General features: G+C 50.6%; 1 protein-coding gene across 1 annotated transcript in view; it reads right to left on the reverse strand.

Annotated features, from left to right (window-relative positions):
• The window catches only part of ACOXL (acyl-CoA oxidase like), a 248,107-nt gene that overhangs the window by 185,392 nt on the left and 43,022 nt on the right, over positions 1-19,693 (reverse strand). The window contains 1 exon segment of the mRNA XM_033100859.1: positions 11,396-11,430. Within this exon segment, the coding sequence (XP_032956750.1) occupies positions 11,396-11,430 (35 nt within the window).

Consider the following 19,693-nt stretch of genomic DNA (forward strand, 5'->3'; position numbering starts at 1 on the left):
GGAGCGGTGGCCTCTGAAGCCTTGACCCCACACCGACAGGGGCCACTGTCTCCCTTCTTTTCTCAAGGAAGGAAATAAAATTCAGATAATCCTGCTTCTTCCTGGTCCCCCAAGGAGAGCCACCCCCCCTGGGTTTGAGCTGCACGTTCCTCTGCCACATGGACGTCCCTCAATGCTTTCTGCCACATCACCATACCCTCTGAAATCTCTCAACACTCTTCCATAAATCTACTCCATTTTTACTTAAATAAATCTATTTTAAAGAGAAATTGCCCATCGGCATTGCCTGCCCTCCCAGTGCAAATATCACATAATTGTTCTCCCACAGGCTGTAGCCACTTCCGGTGACCCCACACAAGACCCCGTCCCTGGGCTGGGGCTGGACCGTGGCTGTCAGCCACATGAAGTCACCCCAGGATGCTTCCTCTGAGTTGGCACCACCAAAAATCTCACGAAATGTTCCTGGAGGGCAAAGATCACCCCTCGGGCTAGAACCACTGATCTAGGAGGGGTATAAATAAATAACCATGAGACGTGCCACTGTGTAAGAGGCCGACACTATGGGAACACGGATGAGGAGCAATGCATTCTGGGAGGAGGTGCCCACACGAGTGACATGGGGCTCCTCTGTGCCTCTGAGCACCCCCGCACCATCTGCACCCACTATGGACGCGAAGGAGGCGGACACTGTCACATAGCAGCAGGGGCCCCTGTGACAAGCAGCCACATCCACCTTATGAAAGACCTGGGATGGTAAAGTGACACATTTACTTGTCTACGGAGCACTTGGCTCTCCCAGCCTCAGCAGGAAGCTAACTCTAAGTGATAAGATGCCTTGGGAAAAAGAAAAAGAGCAGGAGGCACAGTTCCCTTTGCACTGGGCCACAGCGATGGCATATGTGCCACCCCTTCAGGAACCCCTGGTGCCCTACAGGCCCAGTCCTCGGAGAAATTCAGAGTCTGTAGGGTGTTCCTGGGGGCAGGTGGTGTGAGCGACACAAGAGGCCAAAGCGTCACTCATACAGCAAAACCTGTCTGTTAGCGAGGCACCTTGGCAACTGGAAGGAAGTAAATCTAGACCTTTCTGTGGTTAAGACTATGTCTTCCCAACTGAACTGTGCACTGAAACACTTTCAGAAGGAGGGAGTCTCGAACTGTGAGCCATGCTTGCAGGGAAAGCAGCAGAGGATGAGCCTGTGAACCAGCCCTGCCGCCCCCCAGTCAGCCTGCCAGAGAGCCCGTCGGTCCGCACCCACCAGCAGGGCCTTGGTAAACTCTTCTCCCTTCAAATGGGGACACCCACGTGTGTGCTCACTGTCCCGTGATCCACTCGGCTGGGCAGTACAGCCCGGGTCAGGGCCGTATGTGAAGGGCCCGGCACTCCCCTTGCCCTGCTGCTCTGTCATAAACCCGGGCCTGCACAGCGGCCCCTGAGCTGGCCCGGTCCTGGCAGAATGACAGCTCCTTAGCACAGTGAGGAAGTTGCTACTGGTCTTTGTCCAGGCTCACTTCTCCGTCTGCCCTTTGCCCCAGTGGCCCGTTCGCTGGGTGCCTGGTGCCCTGCCGCTGCCCACCACTCAGCATCAATCAACCGAGTGAGAGTTAGGTGACACCTGCCACATTCCCCTCGGCGGCCAGGGGTGAGCTGCCTTCTCACTACCTTATCACTGGTGACAGCTGCAAACAGCTGCACCCACTCCCTGGGTCTCCGGGCAGGGACCAGCCATCCAGTGAGTTTTCCAGAAGGATGAGATGAGCAGGGCGTCCTGGAACGTGACTTCAGGCACCTGTGCCCAAGACCTGCACTCCATGGAGGGGACCACAGCAAGCCCACACGCATCCCAGCCCCTGCAGGCTCAGTGGGCCACAGACGCAGAACCGGCCCTGGCAGCCCCTCAAGGGCTCCCTGCCCTGGCAGCAGCCTTTGGTGAAGAAAACCAAGTCAAGCCCAGTTGCACTTGAGCATCTTTCTATCTGCAAAGTCCACAGCTGACAAAAGTGCACCTGTGCACTGGTTCACACAGAAAGCCTTCAATAGACCCAAGAGTAAAGTGCATGCAGTTAACACACCCAGCAACTGGTCTCCGCTGGAAATGCCAAAGCAAGCAAAACTAGGAAATCCATGGCTCAGGCTGGCCATACCAGACACAACAGCATTCCACATGTGACTTCTGAGACTTTACCCGGAAGCATGTGGGCGCAAGCCTCTCAGCGCAGCCTCAGACAAGGAGGGCTCAGCATGCGCGGGAGAACAGGTCCCCTACCTTAGCTCTCTTTAATTCCAGTTCACTGCGGTGAAATTCAATTAAGGTTCAGCCTTTATAGGTGGTACTGTCCTAAGAGTTTTGACAAACACATACAGCAGCCCCCCCTTATCCATGGGGAACACGTTTCAAGACCCCCCCAGTGGATGCCTGAGACCACAGATAGTACCAAACCCTGTATATACTACGTTTTTTCCTACACATACATACCTAGGATCATTTCCTTTATAAATCAGGGACAGTAAGAGATTAACGACAATAACTGATGATAAACAGTACCGTAACAATCTACTGTAATAAAGTTCTGGGAATGTGGTCGCTGTTTGGGGCCCATTGCTGAAGTCTTTCTAGAGGCTCCATGCTTTCCGGGAAACATGTAGCCGTCACTCAGAACACGTTTCTGGTCACGTCTCCCTCCCACAACTGAATGCCTTTTCCATCCTAACTAGAACTTCTCATGTCCTGTGGCCCGAACCTTTGCAGTTTGAGGGGCGACAGCAGAACTAGAACGAATTTCTTTTTTCTTCTTCACAGTTTCACGGATGGAAGATTCGTTCTCATCGTAGATGTCAGCAACCTCAGCATATAATGTTTTTCTTTCCTTAAGTCGAGAACATCCGCCTTGCCACACTGAAAGGAAGCACCTCACGGCTTCTCTCTGGCATCTCCGAATGGCCAGCATCACTGCTCCTGCGCTTTGGGGCCATTGTTAAGGAAAATAAGGTGCCTTGAGCCAAGGCCATGATACCAGGACAGCGGATCTGATAAGACGCATCTCCTAAGTGACTAGCGGCGGGGAGTGTCCACGACCAGGGGACGCTGAACAAAGGGATGAGTCACGTCCTGGGAGGGACAGAGTGGGACAGCACGAGATTTCATCACACTCCTCGAATGGCACACAACTTAAGACGTATGAATTATTTATTTCTGGAATCTTCCATTTAATATTTTTTCAAACCACAGTTGACCACAGATAACTGGAAACATGGAAAGCGAAACCGTGGATAAGAAGGGACCACTGTACAGCCACGTAACCCCCACAGTCTAGATTTGGAATATGTCCATCACCCCTCAAAAAAATCCCTCATGATACTTTCTGGTGAACCCCCCCTCCCCCACCCAGGCAACCGCTGATCTGTTTTCTTCCCCACAGCTTCCCTTTTCCGGAACGTCATACACATGGACTCACACGGTGCGTACATTTCAAGTCTGGCTTAGCTCACTCGGCCTAACACCTTTTTACTGCTGAGCAGTATTTCACTTCTGCAGAAAGGACATCTGGGCTCCCCCTTTTCAGTTTGGGGCTACTGTGAATAGAGTCTCTATGGTCATTGGCACACACGTCTCTGTATGGACGAACGTTTCCATGTCTCAGTGTCACAACTTCCTGGCAATGGAGTCACCAGGTCACACAGTAAGGCGCTGTTTCACCCTGTAAGAAACCACCAGGGAGTTATCCAGAGTGGCTGCTCCGTTTGGCCTCCCCCCAGCAACATACAGGAGCTGGATTTACTCCATATCCTCCCAGCAACTTCACATTGTCAGGATTTGGAGTCCTGTGTTTTGCTGTTGTTGTTTGGGGATTTTTTTTGTTTTTTAAGTGTGTGGTTTTCTTTAAGCCACTCTGCTATATGTATAATGGTATCTCATTTCCTTAATGATTAATGATTGAACATCTCCTCATGCGTTTTACCTGTTGTCTGTAGCTCTTCTTCAGTAAAATACTGGTCCAAGACTTTCTTGCCCTTCTATTAAATTGCTTTTTTGTTAAAGCGTTATACGAGTTTGACACATATTCTGGATATGAGTCCGTTATCAGATCTATGTTTTGAAATTCTTTTCTCCTGGTTTGTGGCTTGTCATTTAGTTTCTCAACAGTGGTTTTTTTAAGAGCAGATGTTTTTAATTTTGATAAAAATCCATTTTACCAACCTTTTTGTTCATAGTTTATGCTTTTTTGTATCCAAAGCAATTTTTGCCTGGCCCAAGGTTACGAAGATTTTTCTGCTGTTTTCTTCTATCAAGTTTTCAGTTTTACCTTCTACTTAAGCCCATGATCCATTTTTGTTCATTGTTGGACATATTATAAAATATGGATTGAGAGCTTGGGTTGTTTTGGGATGGTGGTGTGTTTTTTTTTTTTCTTAATGGATACCTAATTGTTTCAGTACCATTTATTGAAAAGATTATCCTTTTCCATTGAATTACCATGGCATTTTTGTTAAAAATCAATTGGTCATTTATGTGTGGGTCTGGACTCTATTCTGTTCCACCGTCCGACACGTCTGTCTTTTCACCACTACCTCACTGTGTGGAATTCTGTAGCTTTACAGCAAGTCTCAAAGTCTGGTAGTGTTAAGTCTCCCAACCTGATCATTTTCAAAATTGCTTTGGCCTTTACATGTAAACTTTTGAATTAGCTTGTCATTTTTTGAATAAGCTTGTCATACATCAAACATTTACATTCATATTTCTACATTTTAATTTGGGCTGTGTTGAATTTCTAGAAATTGGGTGGCTTCTCCTTTTGGAAGTAAAGAAGTGATCATTTTTTAGAGACATTATAAAAGAAAGACTAACCAGTTCTCCCAGACCCACCCACACAGAACGGCTTCGCCAGATGGCCTTGGCTCTGAGGGCTGGGCTGTGGCGTCCACATGTTCTGATGTGGAGGGGTGTGGAGTGTGGTGGGGCCAGAATGCAGTCTGCCTCTCCAACCTGCTGCCTGAGACAGAAAGGAAAAGACATAGAGTTAGGGTCTGGCCTGTAAAGCAGCCATGAGACCTAACAACAGAAAGGAGCATGGTTCCTTGACAAACATTTGAAAAGGAGGTGACACCTAGGGGCCGTTGGAGGGTGAGTAGGAGTTCACTACTGCAGAAGAGAAGAAGGAAGTTAATTCTTGAAAGGAAATAGCAAGACCAAGGGGTGGGGGAGGCAGGAAGCTGCTAAGTGGGAGGCAGGGGTTGAGGGTGAGGTCTGGAACCCTTGTTGTCTGGGCATGGGAGCCCATGGAAGTTTCTGAGGGGGAGGGGCAGGATCAGGTCCGTGTTTGAGAAAAACCCCCTTGGCGGCGGGCGGAAGACGGCTCCGTGGGGGTGGAAAGCGAAGTGATGGGCAGGTCTGGTGGGGAAAATGGCCAAGAGCCTGGACCAAAAGGTCCCCAGAGGTCAAGACCACCGACATGATACCAGACACGGGGTGAAAAGGGGATGGCAGAGGCCCAGGAAGACATACGTATGTCCTCCTTACTCCCTGGACCCTGGAAGCACCTATCAGTTGCCCAGCACAGCCCCCGCACCAGGCCACGCTCACCATAGCGGGCCCTCGGGAGGTCATAGGTAAGAGCACAGAACTCAGACACCCGCGAATATTCACATTCTGCTCTCCGGGGGCAATGTTCTGTGTCAAGGTCATCTGAAAAATGCAACCTCCCGAAAGATGGCTTTGCTTTTAAGATTATACCATCAGGGTTGAATAAAACTCTCGGTAACCCAGAGTCTAAATCTCGTTGGAGCCTCACTGTGAAGTCTGTAAAAGACACAGACGGAACAGTCAGCAGAGAACCCAGTGACAGAAACAACTATTCCCTGGAAGGGGGAAAAAGGGCAGAAAGGCATCTTTGTTTATTTTTCGAAAATGTGGAGAACACAGTCTCCCCCAGCTGTCTCCACAAGATCAAACCAGCTCCAAATGGCCATGGCGAGGTGTTTGCCAACACTTCAAATCAAAGTCCAACGGACCCGATGGCCTGTTTCTTGTCGTGTCCTCCCTTGCGATTTAAAGATGGCAATTTCATTTGTGCACTGACGCCGCCTGTCCGTTCAACAAGCATTCTGATTCATCTCTGAAGCTCAAACGCCACTTCTGGTCTAAATCAGAGCACGGCCCTCTGCTTCCTGCGCAGCCCACGGGCCCCTTCAGACCCAACAGCGGAGGCAGCCTGCGCGTGCCCATTCATCCAGGGGCCACACTTGGGCGGACAGGCTTTCCCATCAAAGTGCAGCTCAGACACGGCCAAACCACGCACAGGAGCCTGCCCGCTTCTGACCACATGCAGGCTGCCCATTTCTCCCTTCCACTCGCCAGCGCTCGGGGGACCCCGGGGACTCTTAGGGGGTTGATACCTGGAACTCCAATGTCAGGGCCAGGGCCCGGGCCTGAACAAGGTTCCACATTTGGCCTTCCTCTGGGCTACTGAGAACCAACAGAAAGAAGGCGGCTATGGGAAGGAAACACCTCTAGGCTTGTGGAAAAGTCAAGCCAGGGAACTAGAGCCAAATGGAAACTCTGCTTCCGTTCTCACTTATTAAAGAAAGACAACCAACAAAATGATACAATCACAGCAAAATAATTCTGTTGGGGACTAGTCTGCTGTCTCACACCCTGCTTTCATGAGTTTTTCTTAGAAATGTGGGCTTACGTGCCATGTGAAAAAGCCCGCACCGTTGTTTTCTGAGGCCTCTCCTTTGTGTCAGAGAAGCATGCTAAGGTGACACGATCACGTCTGGGCCCCGTTGTTCCCTGCCAGGGTCCCCATCAAGGGCAGCAGGGTTCTTCGGGCTGCTGCACTGTGACAGGCAGGAAGATCATCTAAGCTCTCAATCTTGCAGAAAAAGAAAAAACAAAACACCCACACAGTGGGGAACAATTTCCCCGCTGTGTGGGTGGTGGGGCCCCGAGAGCTATTATCTGCAAAGGGCACTTCTGGGGGTTACCCAGCTGTCACCACCGTGTGGATTCCACCTGAAAACCTCAAGCCAAACAGTGGGGAATGAACAGCAAGAGACAATTTTCCACTCTGTGAAAATGACTTGACTTTACAAAAATAAATGAAAACGCCATGATAATAAACGAAATGTGTGCAGGACCTGTTGTCACACGTCCAGTCAGTCACGGCTGATGTTCTTCCTCGCTCAGAACGTCTATACAGTCGGAATAGGATGACGTTATTCACCACTTCCCGACCCCTGACCCCTACCCCACACGATGTCTCACACACACACACACACACACACACACACACACTTCCATAGCCCACAGACAGGCCTGAGCGACAGGTCCAGCAGGAGGGAGGGGCTGACCCCACGGCCGGGGGCAAGAGGGGGAAAGGTTGGGTGCGCATGTGTTACGGGCCAGGGTGTTCTTACCCCTGAATATGTCAACATAACAAGGGATTTGCCAGCTGAGGCATCAGTGCATAGTCACAGCAATGAAATCAGACCTCCCTTCTCAGGCCTCGAGCCCTCTCGCCACACAAGGTGCCACCCTCTTGCTCCCGGCAGCACCGCCCCACGTGTGTGCGCAGCCTAATTGCCCGAGTTACAGGGTTTGAGTGACTTCCTCTCCTCCACTCCACACGCCTGTCCTTTAAGTTCCCTCAATCTGATCCTCTTCATAACTGAACCACTCCCCCCGTATTGTTATCCTGGAACTACGGTTGCCTCCTCCCACCCCTTCATCCCGACCCCACCGACCACGGGAGTCTGCTGGGTCTTCTCCACCGTCTCTCTTGGCTCTGGTCCCCCCGTTAGCCTTTTGGAAACAACCCTGGTGATCAGAACCTAAAGTCCCAACCTTGCTTCCACAGGTATCCCCACCCACAGCAAGAGGACCCAATTCCATTGCGTGGGTTGTGGGTCCGTGTGACGAGGGACATGGAAACCATTCCTCAGTAACAGCCGTGAGCCTTTGGAATGACCCGGAATGGTACAGACACAGGCCGCAGCCATTTACAAAGTGACTGACAGTAAAACAGCACGGCAGTTCCTCAAAAACCTAAACACACAACTACCTTCTGCCCCAGCAATCCCACTGGAGGGTAGGTACCCCCAAGAACTGAAAGCTGGCTCTCAGGGAGACACACAGGTTTACAGCAGGGTTACTCACAGCAGCCAGAAGGTGGACGCAGCCCTGGAGTCCTTCAACAGCTGACTGGGTAACAAAATGTGACGTAGACACACAGTGGAATATTATTCAGCCTTAAAAAGGGAAGGGCAGTCTGACACCTGCTACAGCGTGAGGATATCACGCTCAGTGACATAAGCCAGTCACAAAAGGACAAACGCTGTGACTCCACCCGTATGAGGTATTCACATCATGCCTTCTATAGCAGAATGGGGGTTTCCAGGGGCTGGGACAAGGAGAACGGGCTTAGTGTCCAGTGGGGACAGTTTCAGTTTGGGAAGGTGAAGGTTCTGGAGGTGACGGTGGTGAGGGCTGTGCAGCAGCGTGAACGTACGGTCACCAGTCCTCGTACCCAAGGGTCTCGCATCCAAGGAGTCAACCGACTGCAGATCAAAAAGATTCAAAAAAAAAAAAAAATCCCCGAAAGTTCCCAAAAGCAAAGCTTGAACTTGCCACGTGCCAAGCCCTGAGCGGGGTCCATGCACATGAGGTGACATGCAGGCACGCCCTGCTGTCACCTGTGTGCAAGTACCCGTTCCACACCATTTTATAGAAGAGACTTGAGCACCACAGATTTGGGTGTCCGTGGGGGTCCTGGAACCAATCTCCCAGGACACCGAGCCGCAAGTGCACTTAATACCACTGAAATAAACACTTTTTTACCTTTTTGAAGGGTTAAAATCGTAAGTTTTATATTAGGTATTTTTTACTAAAAAAGAAGTAGTCGAAAAAAGGATGGAGGTTTCCATCCATCTAAATAAGCTGGTAGGGTTTCGAAAGAGAGCACAGCCAGAAACCCACAGCCTTCACCTTCCTCCTCGTCCATGAGGACAGATGGAGGTGACAGGGGCAGATGGCAGCGGGACCACAAGAGCCAGCATCAGGCAACACAGTGACCTGCAGGCCTCTGACAGGGCAGGCAGATGCCCACTGCACCCGCGGACCGCAGAGAGGACAAGGGCCGGGCTGAGGGCACGTGGTGAGGGCCTGGGCTGTGAACGGCTCTGTGACACGTGCGTCAGCATCATCAGTGCCTGCAGACTGCGGCCCCCGCCCCGCCCTGCTATTTACAGAAGCCGCTGCACTTCCTAGCACTTTAAGTAAGAATTCCTCATGTGTCAGAAGTCATTTTTAGAAAACACACCTCATGAGGCCTTTGTTACTTAAGATGCCGGATGTGGACAGGTCAAATGCTCCCTGCCACACTCCCACCTTGGCTCGTGTAAATCAGGTGTGTAAACTGGACACAGACACTTTGTTAGAGCCCCGGCCAAGCCAACAATAAGCCTGCACATCACCCCTGAGTTACAGCAACCCCTTCCTAATCGCTGTCACTGCGCCGAAGCCCGTCCGACTCCGAGCAGGAGACACACACCGGCCTCTGTGCATGCTGGCTTCTTGGGGCCAGCACTCGCTCGGGGTCCGCAGGCCCCAAGGCAGAGGGCGAAGGAGCGTGGAGCTCACAGGGGACTTGCAGTGGACGTCCTCACTTTCCTCCTCCTCAATCTCATTACTTTCCTGTGCAGCTTCCTTAGATTTTGGCTCTCTTTTTGCTACATTTATGAAATACCCATGACTCCCTGCTCTGAATTTAACACCCCAGAGCCAGGACAGGGGACAAGACAGCCTGGAGCAAACATCCCTGGAAACACAGCAGAGGAGTGGCCTGGCTGGAGGGCGGGGACTTGCTGCGCTTCCTGTCTCTCTCACACATGCATGTGCACATGCGACACACCCAGCGTCCAGCGGGCAGTCACGTCCAGAGGCCACGATCCACCCAGGCTTCATCAGTGCAGGGCAGCCTGTGCACGTCATCGGCGGCAGCGGTCTGGCTGTGCTCCTAAGGGACTGGTGTGTGCAGCCATCGGGCACACTTATGACTCCAAGACACACAAGCCATCACGAGCTTCTCTGGAGCAGCTCTACTCCACGGGGATCTAGAAACGCCCAACACGAACCCTTTTCTTCATTCATTCCCAGGGTTTCACTCCACCCCTGCCCTCTCCTGCTCTAACCTACGCAACTCACAGCCGCCATCCCAGGTCTGAGGACCGCCCACTTACCGCCCACTTCACACTGAAATGCAAGCCTTGCACACAACTGGGCACAAGCATTGTTAGAAGGCAAGCTTATTGTGAAATCAGGCAGCCAGGGCTTGTTTGTGGAGGGCTGGCTAATGTCCCAAGCTGTCGTCAGGGAGGGTGAGCTGAGGCCTGTGACGGGTGGTGGCACTCTGGGGCAGCTGTGAGCACAGCTGGTGTAAGGACAGGAGCCACGTGGCTTACGGCCCCTCTACTGGGGCTGGATCTTTAATTAATTCAACATCTTGTAACCCAGAACCAGCTCAAACTGGCCCCATCCTGTTTCCAACAAGAACTCAAACCAAAGTTTAAACCTGGGATACACCACTCACAAATGACACTTGTGAATCTTTAACTGTCCCCCTCCCAGCCCCACACAGAACCAGAGGACAGGGACATGGCCAGAACCTGAGCACCAGAACCAGTTCAGAAGGAAGGAAGATCCGGTACTGAAACCCCTCACATCTGGCCAGAACCCCGGATGGGGACACAGACGTGAGCCCCACCTCCTGTCTCCTTGCCCACTGACTTCTCAATAAAGCTTTTCTTTCCTTTGCTCAGGAGCCAGCGCCACAGTACTGGCACCATGCGTGTCACACAGTGGGCACTCGCTCTGTAACCATCTAAATACATTTTGATGCGTGCAAAGGGGAAAGGTCGATACCAGTTCAAGAAACAAACATTCTTTATGCACATGACGCAACTGAGGCAAAGGCAGAAATCATGAAGCAAGACAGAAACAGGGGCCTTCCCCACTCTCAGAAGTACCTGCGACAAGGAGCGGCTGCATGGGGGGGGGCTGGGCTGCCCCCACTTCTCGCCGCTCACGCAGGACACCCCTGACTGACTTCAGTTCTCACTCTTGCACAGAGTACATTACCCACTTCTGTGTCCCTGCCTCTGAATGTTACATTTTCTGTTCTGAAAGCAATGTGGTACCTTCCCCCACTTGTACGTAAAAACCTTATTCCTGCAAACAGTGATGAACTCTCACCAATCAACTAGAACAATTTCATCTAACTGCTGTGATACTAAAATCATGGGGAGAGCAGTCCCAAAAGGAAGCTCAAAAACCTGTGGACAAGAGCAAAACGATACTATAAACTGGAGAGTACACTGCTTTAAAAAAAATGGAAGCCTTACCTGTGGCTGTAACGAATGGCTATCGTCAACCCAAGCTGCAATTAAAACAGAAAAATACATGTTAAATACTATCAAGAATATGCTGATTCACCAGAAAATTAACTTAATATGGTCAGTGTTTTCAAACATTTCCTAGAACGCACTTCTGCTAATGTCTCATAAAAAACTCACTTTAATGATAGATGTTTTGTTTCCGCTGAGTTCCCAGAGGGTCGTCACATTCTGAAAGGGTCTTAAAGAGGCCTATGGATTAAACAGAAGGTGTCTCTCCTCGGGGATGACTTCCAAAACAGGGCTCTTCTCCCCTGTTTCCTTTTCTAAAAAGTTTAAAAGCTTTCCCATTGAGGTGTAGTTGACAAATAACTGTATATATTTAAAGTGCACTGGTTGGTGACCTGATACCCGCATATGCTGTGAAACCGTGACCTCACATTACCGTGTTAGCACCTCCATCACCTCAGAGTCGCCTCCTTTTCTTTTCTTGGTGAGAACACTTAAGATCTGCTCTCAGCAGCTTCCAAGTTTCTAGTGCAGCATTGTCAGCTGTAGTCACCGTGCTGGACACTGTGTCCCGGAACTCACTCATCTTACAGCTGGCACTTTGTACCTCTGACCAGCAGCCTCCCTCCCCTCAAACCCTAGTCCTTGGTGACCATCACTCTATCCTCTGTCTCTGTGAGCAAAACAGGGTTTCTCGACTCAGAGAAAGCGCAAAAGGGTGGGACTGTGTGTGTGCTGCTTCCGGTATTTGCATTAGGACAGCACCATGCTCCTTCAACCCCCAGCCCTGGGGGACTGACCACCTGGGCCAGAGCATCCCAGGGGGGGCGGTCACACTGACCCCGTAAGCTCGAGGCCAGCAGGCCACTGCTCCGAGGACAGCAAGGCATGGAGCCTGCGATCCATGTGTGACAGCAAGAGAAAGTGTGCGCGGCGGCTGGGGGCTGGGTGACCCCGCGACTTCCCCTTACTCCACGGGCGACCTCTCAGGCATCACCAGCGGTCCAGTCCTATGCCGGGGCCCCAGCTCGCTTACGCAGGGTCAGTAGTTGATCACGGAAGACTCAGGCCAACCACCTCAACAGCTAACGGCATGGGTGTCAGCACGTCATTTAAACTCAGAGCCGCCATGCTCATAAAGTGGGCAAAATAATTATTTTTCCATAGGATGAATGTAAAGATTAAGCAAGTTTCTATATTTGTGTTCATATCTGCGTGTGTGCATGTGTGCAAGCTGCCTGATAGGAAAAACTATAAATAATAACTACCCCTCTGTATAGGCAATACTTCATTCATGGAAATGTTGTCACATTCTGAAATCTAATTTTTAAGTTTGCTTTTGGAACTTTGAAAGTATTTCACCATGTAAAAAACACTGATCAGCCACAGCCGTGACTATGTAAGTCTCATAACCCAGTTGTTTAAGGAACTCACAGAGGTTGAAGCCTAAGCTTCATCGGTAATGTTTCCAGTGAGAAGTCGACCTATGATAAGTTTCACCTTAACATCCCAAACACGTGTCGCTGGTTCCCTTGATGTCACCCTGGAGGTGGCGGTGGAGGGACTTCTGTGGTGCTATGCTGGGTGCTGTGAGATAGCAGGAGGGTCCCCAGGCAACGCGAGGTAAAAGGGTGGGGAAGAGAGAGTTAGGAGAGAAAACTTCATCGCTGAGCTAAGAAAGCCCAGCACCTTGGCCAGTCCGACAAAGATGGCCTCCTCCGCTACTGTGTGAACAGTTGGGCTCCAGGAGAGCCTGGCTGCTGTCAGCCGTGCATACACGCCAGGACAGAGCCAGCGACACGCCATCGCAGTCTCAGAGCACTGGCTCAGCTTTACAAAACACGCATGTCAAAGTGAGGCCTGAGCTATGTGGCATCAAGGTGACGTGTCCCACTCGCCTGAACCCATGCGGTTATCTGGCTCAGCTAAGCCAGGAGGAGATTTTCTCTGCGACTTAAGCAAACAGCAGAGGAAGAAGCCTCAAGATAATCAAGAATTTAAAGAACAAGGAGGAAATTATTTGGGGAATGAAATGAAAACGGAAACTGTAGCCAAAGGGTTAGGATGAGCAATTTTCAGATCTCACACACTAGGTAACTTTACGTGTCCTGGGGTTAAAAAGTTCTGGCTTACGGTTAGGCTGATTCTAAGATAATTTCACCGACTGGATATTTTACTAAGTTGTTTAATTGGTGGTGTTTCCACAGTTGAAAGATAAGCCCTTGCTGGAGCAGGGAAGGAAATGGGCATGGAAGGGACGAGAATCAGGAAAACGCAAAACAAGCTGTTAAATGGCAGCTGTGCTAGTTCTAAGGGGCTCGGAGATAAACCCTTCACAGAGGTGAATTTCAATTCAGCATTTTTATTAGTCTTTTCCTGGCTTCTGAATCAAATATGTTTTATTGTAATTCTTAAAAGGATACCTGTGTTAAGGAAGAAAGTGTGAATCTTGGACTCATGCAGGCTGGCTACAGCATGTGCAGGCAGACCTCTGTGTGCACAGGCCTGGGGAAGCCACACGAGGGGACAAGATGACTGGAACCCACACAAATGCCCCGGAGCCACGTGGGAACCAGCATACGGGGTGGATGGGAACAGAGCACTCACAGTCATTCTACAAACATAACTGAAGCCCCACAAAACCCCACACAGAATGCACTGGGTCCAATTCGGCAGCACTGAGACAGGCTGGAACAGTGTGGGACAGTCCCGTGGGCCTCGCCACGAAACGCAGGCTGGGACGGGCAAAGAGGCCGGCGAGCTGTGGAAGGAACCTCCTGCGCCTCTCCTCACTGCTGCATTTGTCTCACCCTGGAGGAGGCAGGGGACGTAGAACATTTCGAGCTGTGTGTACCACAGCACATACCAGATAAAGGCAACTGTGTCATCTCCTGAGAGATGGGAAGGAGGCACTTCTCCCTCAGCCTCAGGAACCTCCATGAGCCAGTCAGGGTCCACTAAGGAGCGTCAGCAATGCAGAAATGCTTTAAGCAACTCCCACACATGTACGTGTGCCCATGTTTACACCCAGCCCACACATATGCACACAGACAGGGACACACTCGTGTGCACGCACACATGTACACGTATGCATGCATGCATGTTCACTCATGTGTGCATGCACACCCACACTCACGTATGCATGCATGCATGTGCACACTCATGTATGCATACACTCACACATATGCATGCACACTGTGTGCATGCACATGTACACATGCATTCATATGTGTGCACATACTGATAGGCATGTGTCCGTGTGTGCACACAGCCATGCACATGTGTACACAATACTCGAATGCACACACCTGCACACATACACACACATACGCATTCACACCCAACGTGCACAGACACTGACATTCAGAGAGGCCCACAGAGCCCCTGAGACAAAGGGGGCCTCAGACAATTGACCTTTTGTTGCTGGTCTCAGCAGGGACCCAGAGGAGACGGAGGAGGGGGCTGAGAGTTGGCCCCTGACCCCAGCCCAGCTGGGCTGAGGCCCAGGGACCTGGAGGTCAGAGGGAGTTCTGAGCTGCACCCCGCCTCCCCAGAGGACATGCCCCAGGACACACTGCAAGCATTGCCGAGAGCACTTAACAAACTCATTTGGAACACTTCTTTTTAGATTTACACAATTATTAACAAAATTAAATCACACTTTAATGGCAAGGAAAGAGTAACTTAACATTTTTCAAAATCTCCATCAGCTACAAAAACCTTTCTCCTGCTCCTTTTTTGGAACAGCTGACTGAGGCAGCTGTTTTGTATCAAGTCCAAGAGTTTTCTATATGACCCAGGGAGCTCAGACAACAGGCAGGCCTTCCTACATTAGAGGGTAATCTGAGAATCATTTGCCATAAAACACCCAGAAGTGCGCCAGCTGGGGCCGGATACGCCCTATAGAGCACCTCATACTGCATGGATCTCGTAAAATAATCATAATCATTTTAGAAAACACATTTTTGAAGGAAAGAAATGGTTGACACTGCCGCAGAAGGCTGCAGGGAACTTCCTGTACGTGCCCACGGACTGTCCACAAGCGTCTCTCCCCTTGTGCCCGGCAGCGCCTCATTACTGCGAATCCATTTCTGACGGTCACCGTGCTTCGTGTTTATGAGGTGCTCTCACGCACACAGGCTGCCAGGGGCACAGGCAGGGGAAGGGGCCCAGGGAGTGCCGGCCTCAAAGTCACCCAGCTGGTGACCGATCTGAGTGCAAGTCCAGAACTTTCTAGACCAGGGGCGGCGTGCTGGCAGGGGCACCTTTCACAGGGCCACAGCCCTGACACTAGTGCTCCCCATCCCTCAAGAAAAGTTGCAAACTGACGGTGGTTTTTTTTGGGTTTTTTTTTTTAATGAAAACTCCCACATTTTAAACTGATTTGAATATTTTTCAAATGCTGTGTGAGCCAAAGAAAACACGTCAGTTGAAGTTGGCCAGGGGGCCACCAGTCGGCAACCTGGCTTTATAGCTTTCCGTGCTGCCAGCCTCTCCTCGCGGTTTCAGAGCTTCAGATCTGAATTAATGAGTTTGTGACAAATGTGGAAAAAGCCTTCATGTTATTCCTGAGTCTTCACTCCCTTTCCTATACTTATATAGACCTTTTTCGTTCATTTCTCTTGTTAATTTCAGGGGTTCAAAGATGTATAGTATCACAAAATAAACTCAGAAAGAAAAGCTTGTTTATTTTCTTCCTGCAATTTCCTCTTTTTACTATTCCTTCCCGTTTTATGGGCTATATGGGAAACACGAAGGGGAGAAGAAGGGGTACGACATGGACAGAATCCCACATAAACAGAGCCAGGTGTGCTGGCGCCAAGGGTGGGGGCTGGAGAAAGCGACCACTCGGCCCTCCTTCTGGCACCTCTGTTTCCTGATAACACGCATGCCCCTGAGCTCCCCCAGCACCCCCAGGGCCAGTCCTCCCCCAGGCATCGCCCCAGGTCTTCCTGGTCCTCTGTGCCCGACTCGCAAAGCCCCATCTCACATGCCACAACCCACTAGCCAGAAGTGCCTGTCTAGGGCTTTCCCAGGCACTTGCTACTTCCTCTTCCTACTTCCTCTGATAAAGTAACCACGCTGAGCTGACAGATGCCATGGTCAGTAGCAATGAGCTTTGTGGTCAAGTCCCCTGACTTTTCTTGCTGTCTCCTCATTGTACACCGGGGGTAATGTTACGTGGCTCATGGGTTGTTTCAAGCAGATTAACTCAGAGCTCAGAGATGAAGACCAGCCGTGTCAGTGTCTCGAGGGATCTGACCCAGACCTACTGAGTCAGGGGTGTTTCAGCCAGTCCTCCAGGGATCACGTGCACGATGCCCTGGCTGAGACCACGTATGGAAAGAATTTAGAAGCGCACTCGGCACACATGGAATCTTATTTGGTGCTATGATGACGATGGTGGCGATGATGGTACAGCTCACAGTAAAAGCATTTTCATGACGTCATTTCAGAGTCCTCCGCTCAACGTCAGGGATCGTAACCACTGCGAGTTCAGGCCCCCAGGCAGGCCCAGTGATGACCCACTCGGCACGGAGAGCTGTCTGCATCTGCGTGCTGTGGCCAAGCAAGGACAGTGCAGGGCCAGCCTCACAGACCGCCACCAGTCTGTCATTCCCATCAGAAGATGGAGAAGATAGCAGGAAAGGCAGGAGGAAGAAAACCAGCACCTTGTTTTCAATATTGAGTTTATTTCATGATGTTTATTTCATTATGGAGTTTACTTCACCATTCTTCCTTGTCCCATAAAATTAAAAAAAAAAAAAAAACTAAAGCAAATAAAGAGAAAGCCACACCTAAGTTTAGGAAACGGAGGGTCTATGTATACTACGTAGGCTCTTTGCAGGTTTGTCAGAAATCCAGTAATTCAGATCAGAAACTTTCAAAGACCTAATGTAGAGGACAAGTGGCCAAATCAATGGAAATTAACATTGCACTGACATTGAACCATAGGCGGTGGTTGTTCAACCAGCCTCAGAGAGCATGTTGCTTCTAAGCCCCTAAGCCCCAAATGACAAGAAGTCAGACCACTGATGCTGTGGCCACTCCCGCTGTCCCCAAGAACCTGAGCCAGGCACCGTCTTTTTGGACTAAAAGTTACAGCATTGCTGGGGAAGCGTGGGGATGGTTTCACAAGGACTTGCTGTGTCCCCCAATTTGCCCAAATTGAAAACATCTGTGAGTCTTGAGTTGCTGCCCCCACAGCGACAGTCCCTTGGACCCCATCTGTGAGGTGTTTTCCAGGGACCAGAGCCCTGGGTCGCTGGAAGGTGGAGGAACCCTGTCATGTGGGGTGTCACGTGAGGTCTCTGGTCCTGCTTCCCACATAAGAACACAGGATATGGTGAGGCCAAAAGGGAACACCCCCAGAGACATAGATGGGGGAGTCATACCACTATAGTCTCACTGGTGGCATCCAACTCTCTGCAATCCGCTCTTGCAGGCTCAGCCACCATCTTCTCGCTAGCCTCCCCTTTTTTCTGCTAGCCTAGCCACGGCAGTTCTATTAGTGGCCAATGGCTCACTGGTTACAGCTGACGGCCAACGAGCCACAGCTGATGGCCATCCAATCACAGTTGATGGCCATTTACTACCCGAGTGAGCACCTTTCCACGTGAGGCCGAGAGCCTGGAAACTGCTCTCTAGGGCTCTGTCCCCACAGACCCGCTGCTCTCAACCTCAGTGCCCCCTCTGCAGAGAGAAGACAGTACACACACCCCCAGGAGACAAGGGGGCGCTCACAGGCCCCACAATGGTAAAGGCTTCAGGAGGCCGCTGTCGTCTTTGTCACTGTCACTACGTGGCCGAGGTCTGTCCCCTGGGTGGCAGCACAGGGAGCCTGCAGCAGGACCTGGATGGCAGCTCCCAGAGCTGCACGGTCAAGGCTGCCCACCACTGGCTTCAGGAAACGCTGGATCGTACTGCTTGTCTGTGAATGAATTTTATTAGGTCTTAGGTTACAAATAAAAGAATTGTGCGTTTTGGTTTCCTTGCTTCTCTCGATCTGAGTGCGTGGGTGTTTGATAATATGAATAAAGCACACACTCTTTCCTAGAAGGCCAGCCTTCCATTTAAAGGGACCCCGCGTGACGTGGGGTGGGTGCACCTACAGCACAGAATGCCCAACCTGGGACATTCGGGGACTTCCAGTGGCAAAGACCGCTTTCGTGAGAACTTGATTAAGTCAGAGTGGGGGTGGGGGGAGGAAGAGGCTGAAGAGAAGAAAGGAAACGTGCATGGGACTGAAGGGAAAAAATAGGTGACACCCTCAAATGCAGTCAGTAACAAAAGCATTTTAGGGCGTTTCTAAGGTGGATTTGGGGCTGTTAAATACCAGAAAGTGAAGGCCTTTCACAGCCTGTCACACAGCTTAGAGAGCCCACCACAGCCTGCTGACCCATGCTGACCCCCAGGCCCCCATCAGAGTCAAGAGGAAAACTCCCAGAAAAGGACATCTCATTTTAATGTAAAACACAAAATCGTTTTAAAGAACTTGTTTCACAGAAAGAAGAACACTTTTTCTCCTTCTAGCTTTTACCTACTTTCTCTTCTATCTAATTTTTACCAAAAAAGAAAAATTAATAATTCTTACACAAAAGAAATAGATAAACACAAATTCCCTCCACCCAGGCGTATGGGCCCATGGGCTACAAAGAGGAATTCCAGGACAATGACAGCAGCTGTTTAAAACGTGCAGTAGATCCATTATTGAAAAAGAAACACTATATTTTTGAAGTGTCTATCATGAGCTAAGTGCACGGTGACGTGCAGGTGTGGGAACCAAGCAGAGAAAGAATACAGAGCGGTCCTGGGCACCGTCACCCAGCTTCCTCCTCCGGGAACTCTCTCAACACTGCAGGACGAGCTCACAAAGATTGGGACACTGACACTGCAGAGCGACAATTGCGCTACAGCCCCTTTCTCTGTTCTTGTGCTGCCCTTTTATGCACGCACCCACGTCCCTCCCACGCTAACCCGCCGTGTGGCCCCTGGCTGTCATCAATTTGTGCTCCATTCCTGTCATTTCCTCATTTCAAGAATGTTGTCGAAAAGGAATTTTACAGTGCGACCTTTGGGGATCAGAGCTTTGCATTCAGCAGAATTCCCTGGAGACTCGACCGGGTGGTCATAGGCACCAGCGGTTCACTCCTAATGGCTGCTGAGTGCTATTCCACGGCCTGGGGGGACCACTGTCCAGCAACCTGTGGAAGGCATGTGGGGCTGTGATAACGAAATGTACATTTGTGTGCAAGCGTGTTCATTTCTCGAGGTAAATGCCATGTAATGCCTATACCT

The sequence above is a fragment of the Rhinolophus ferrumequinum genome (genome assembly GCF_004115265.2).
Source record: "Rhinolophus ferrumequinum isolate MPI-CBG mRhiFer1 chromosome 13 unlocalized genomic scaffold, mRhiFer1_v1.p Super_scaffold_3, whole genome shotgun sequence".
Classification (NCBI taxonomy): Eukaryota; Metazoa; Chordata; class Mammalia; order Chiroptera; family Rhinolophidae; genus Rhinolophus; species Rhinolophus ferrumequinum.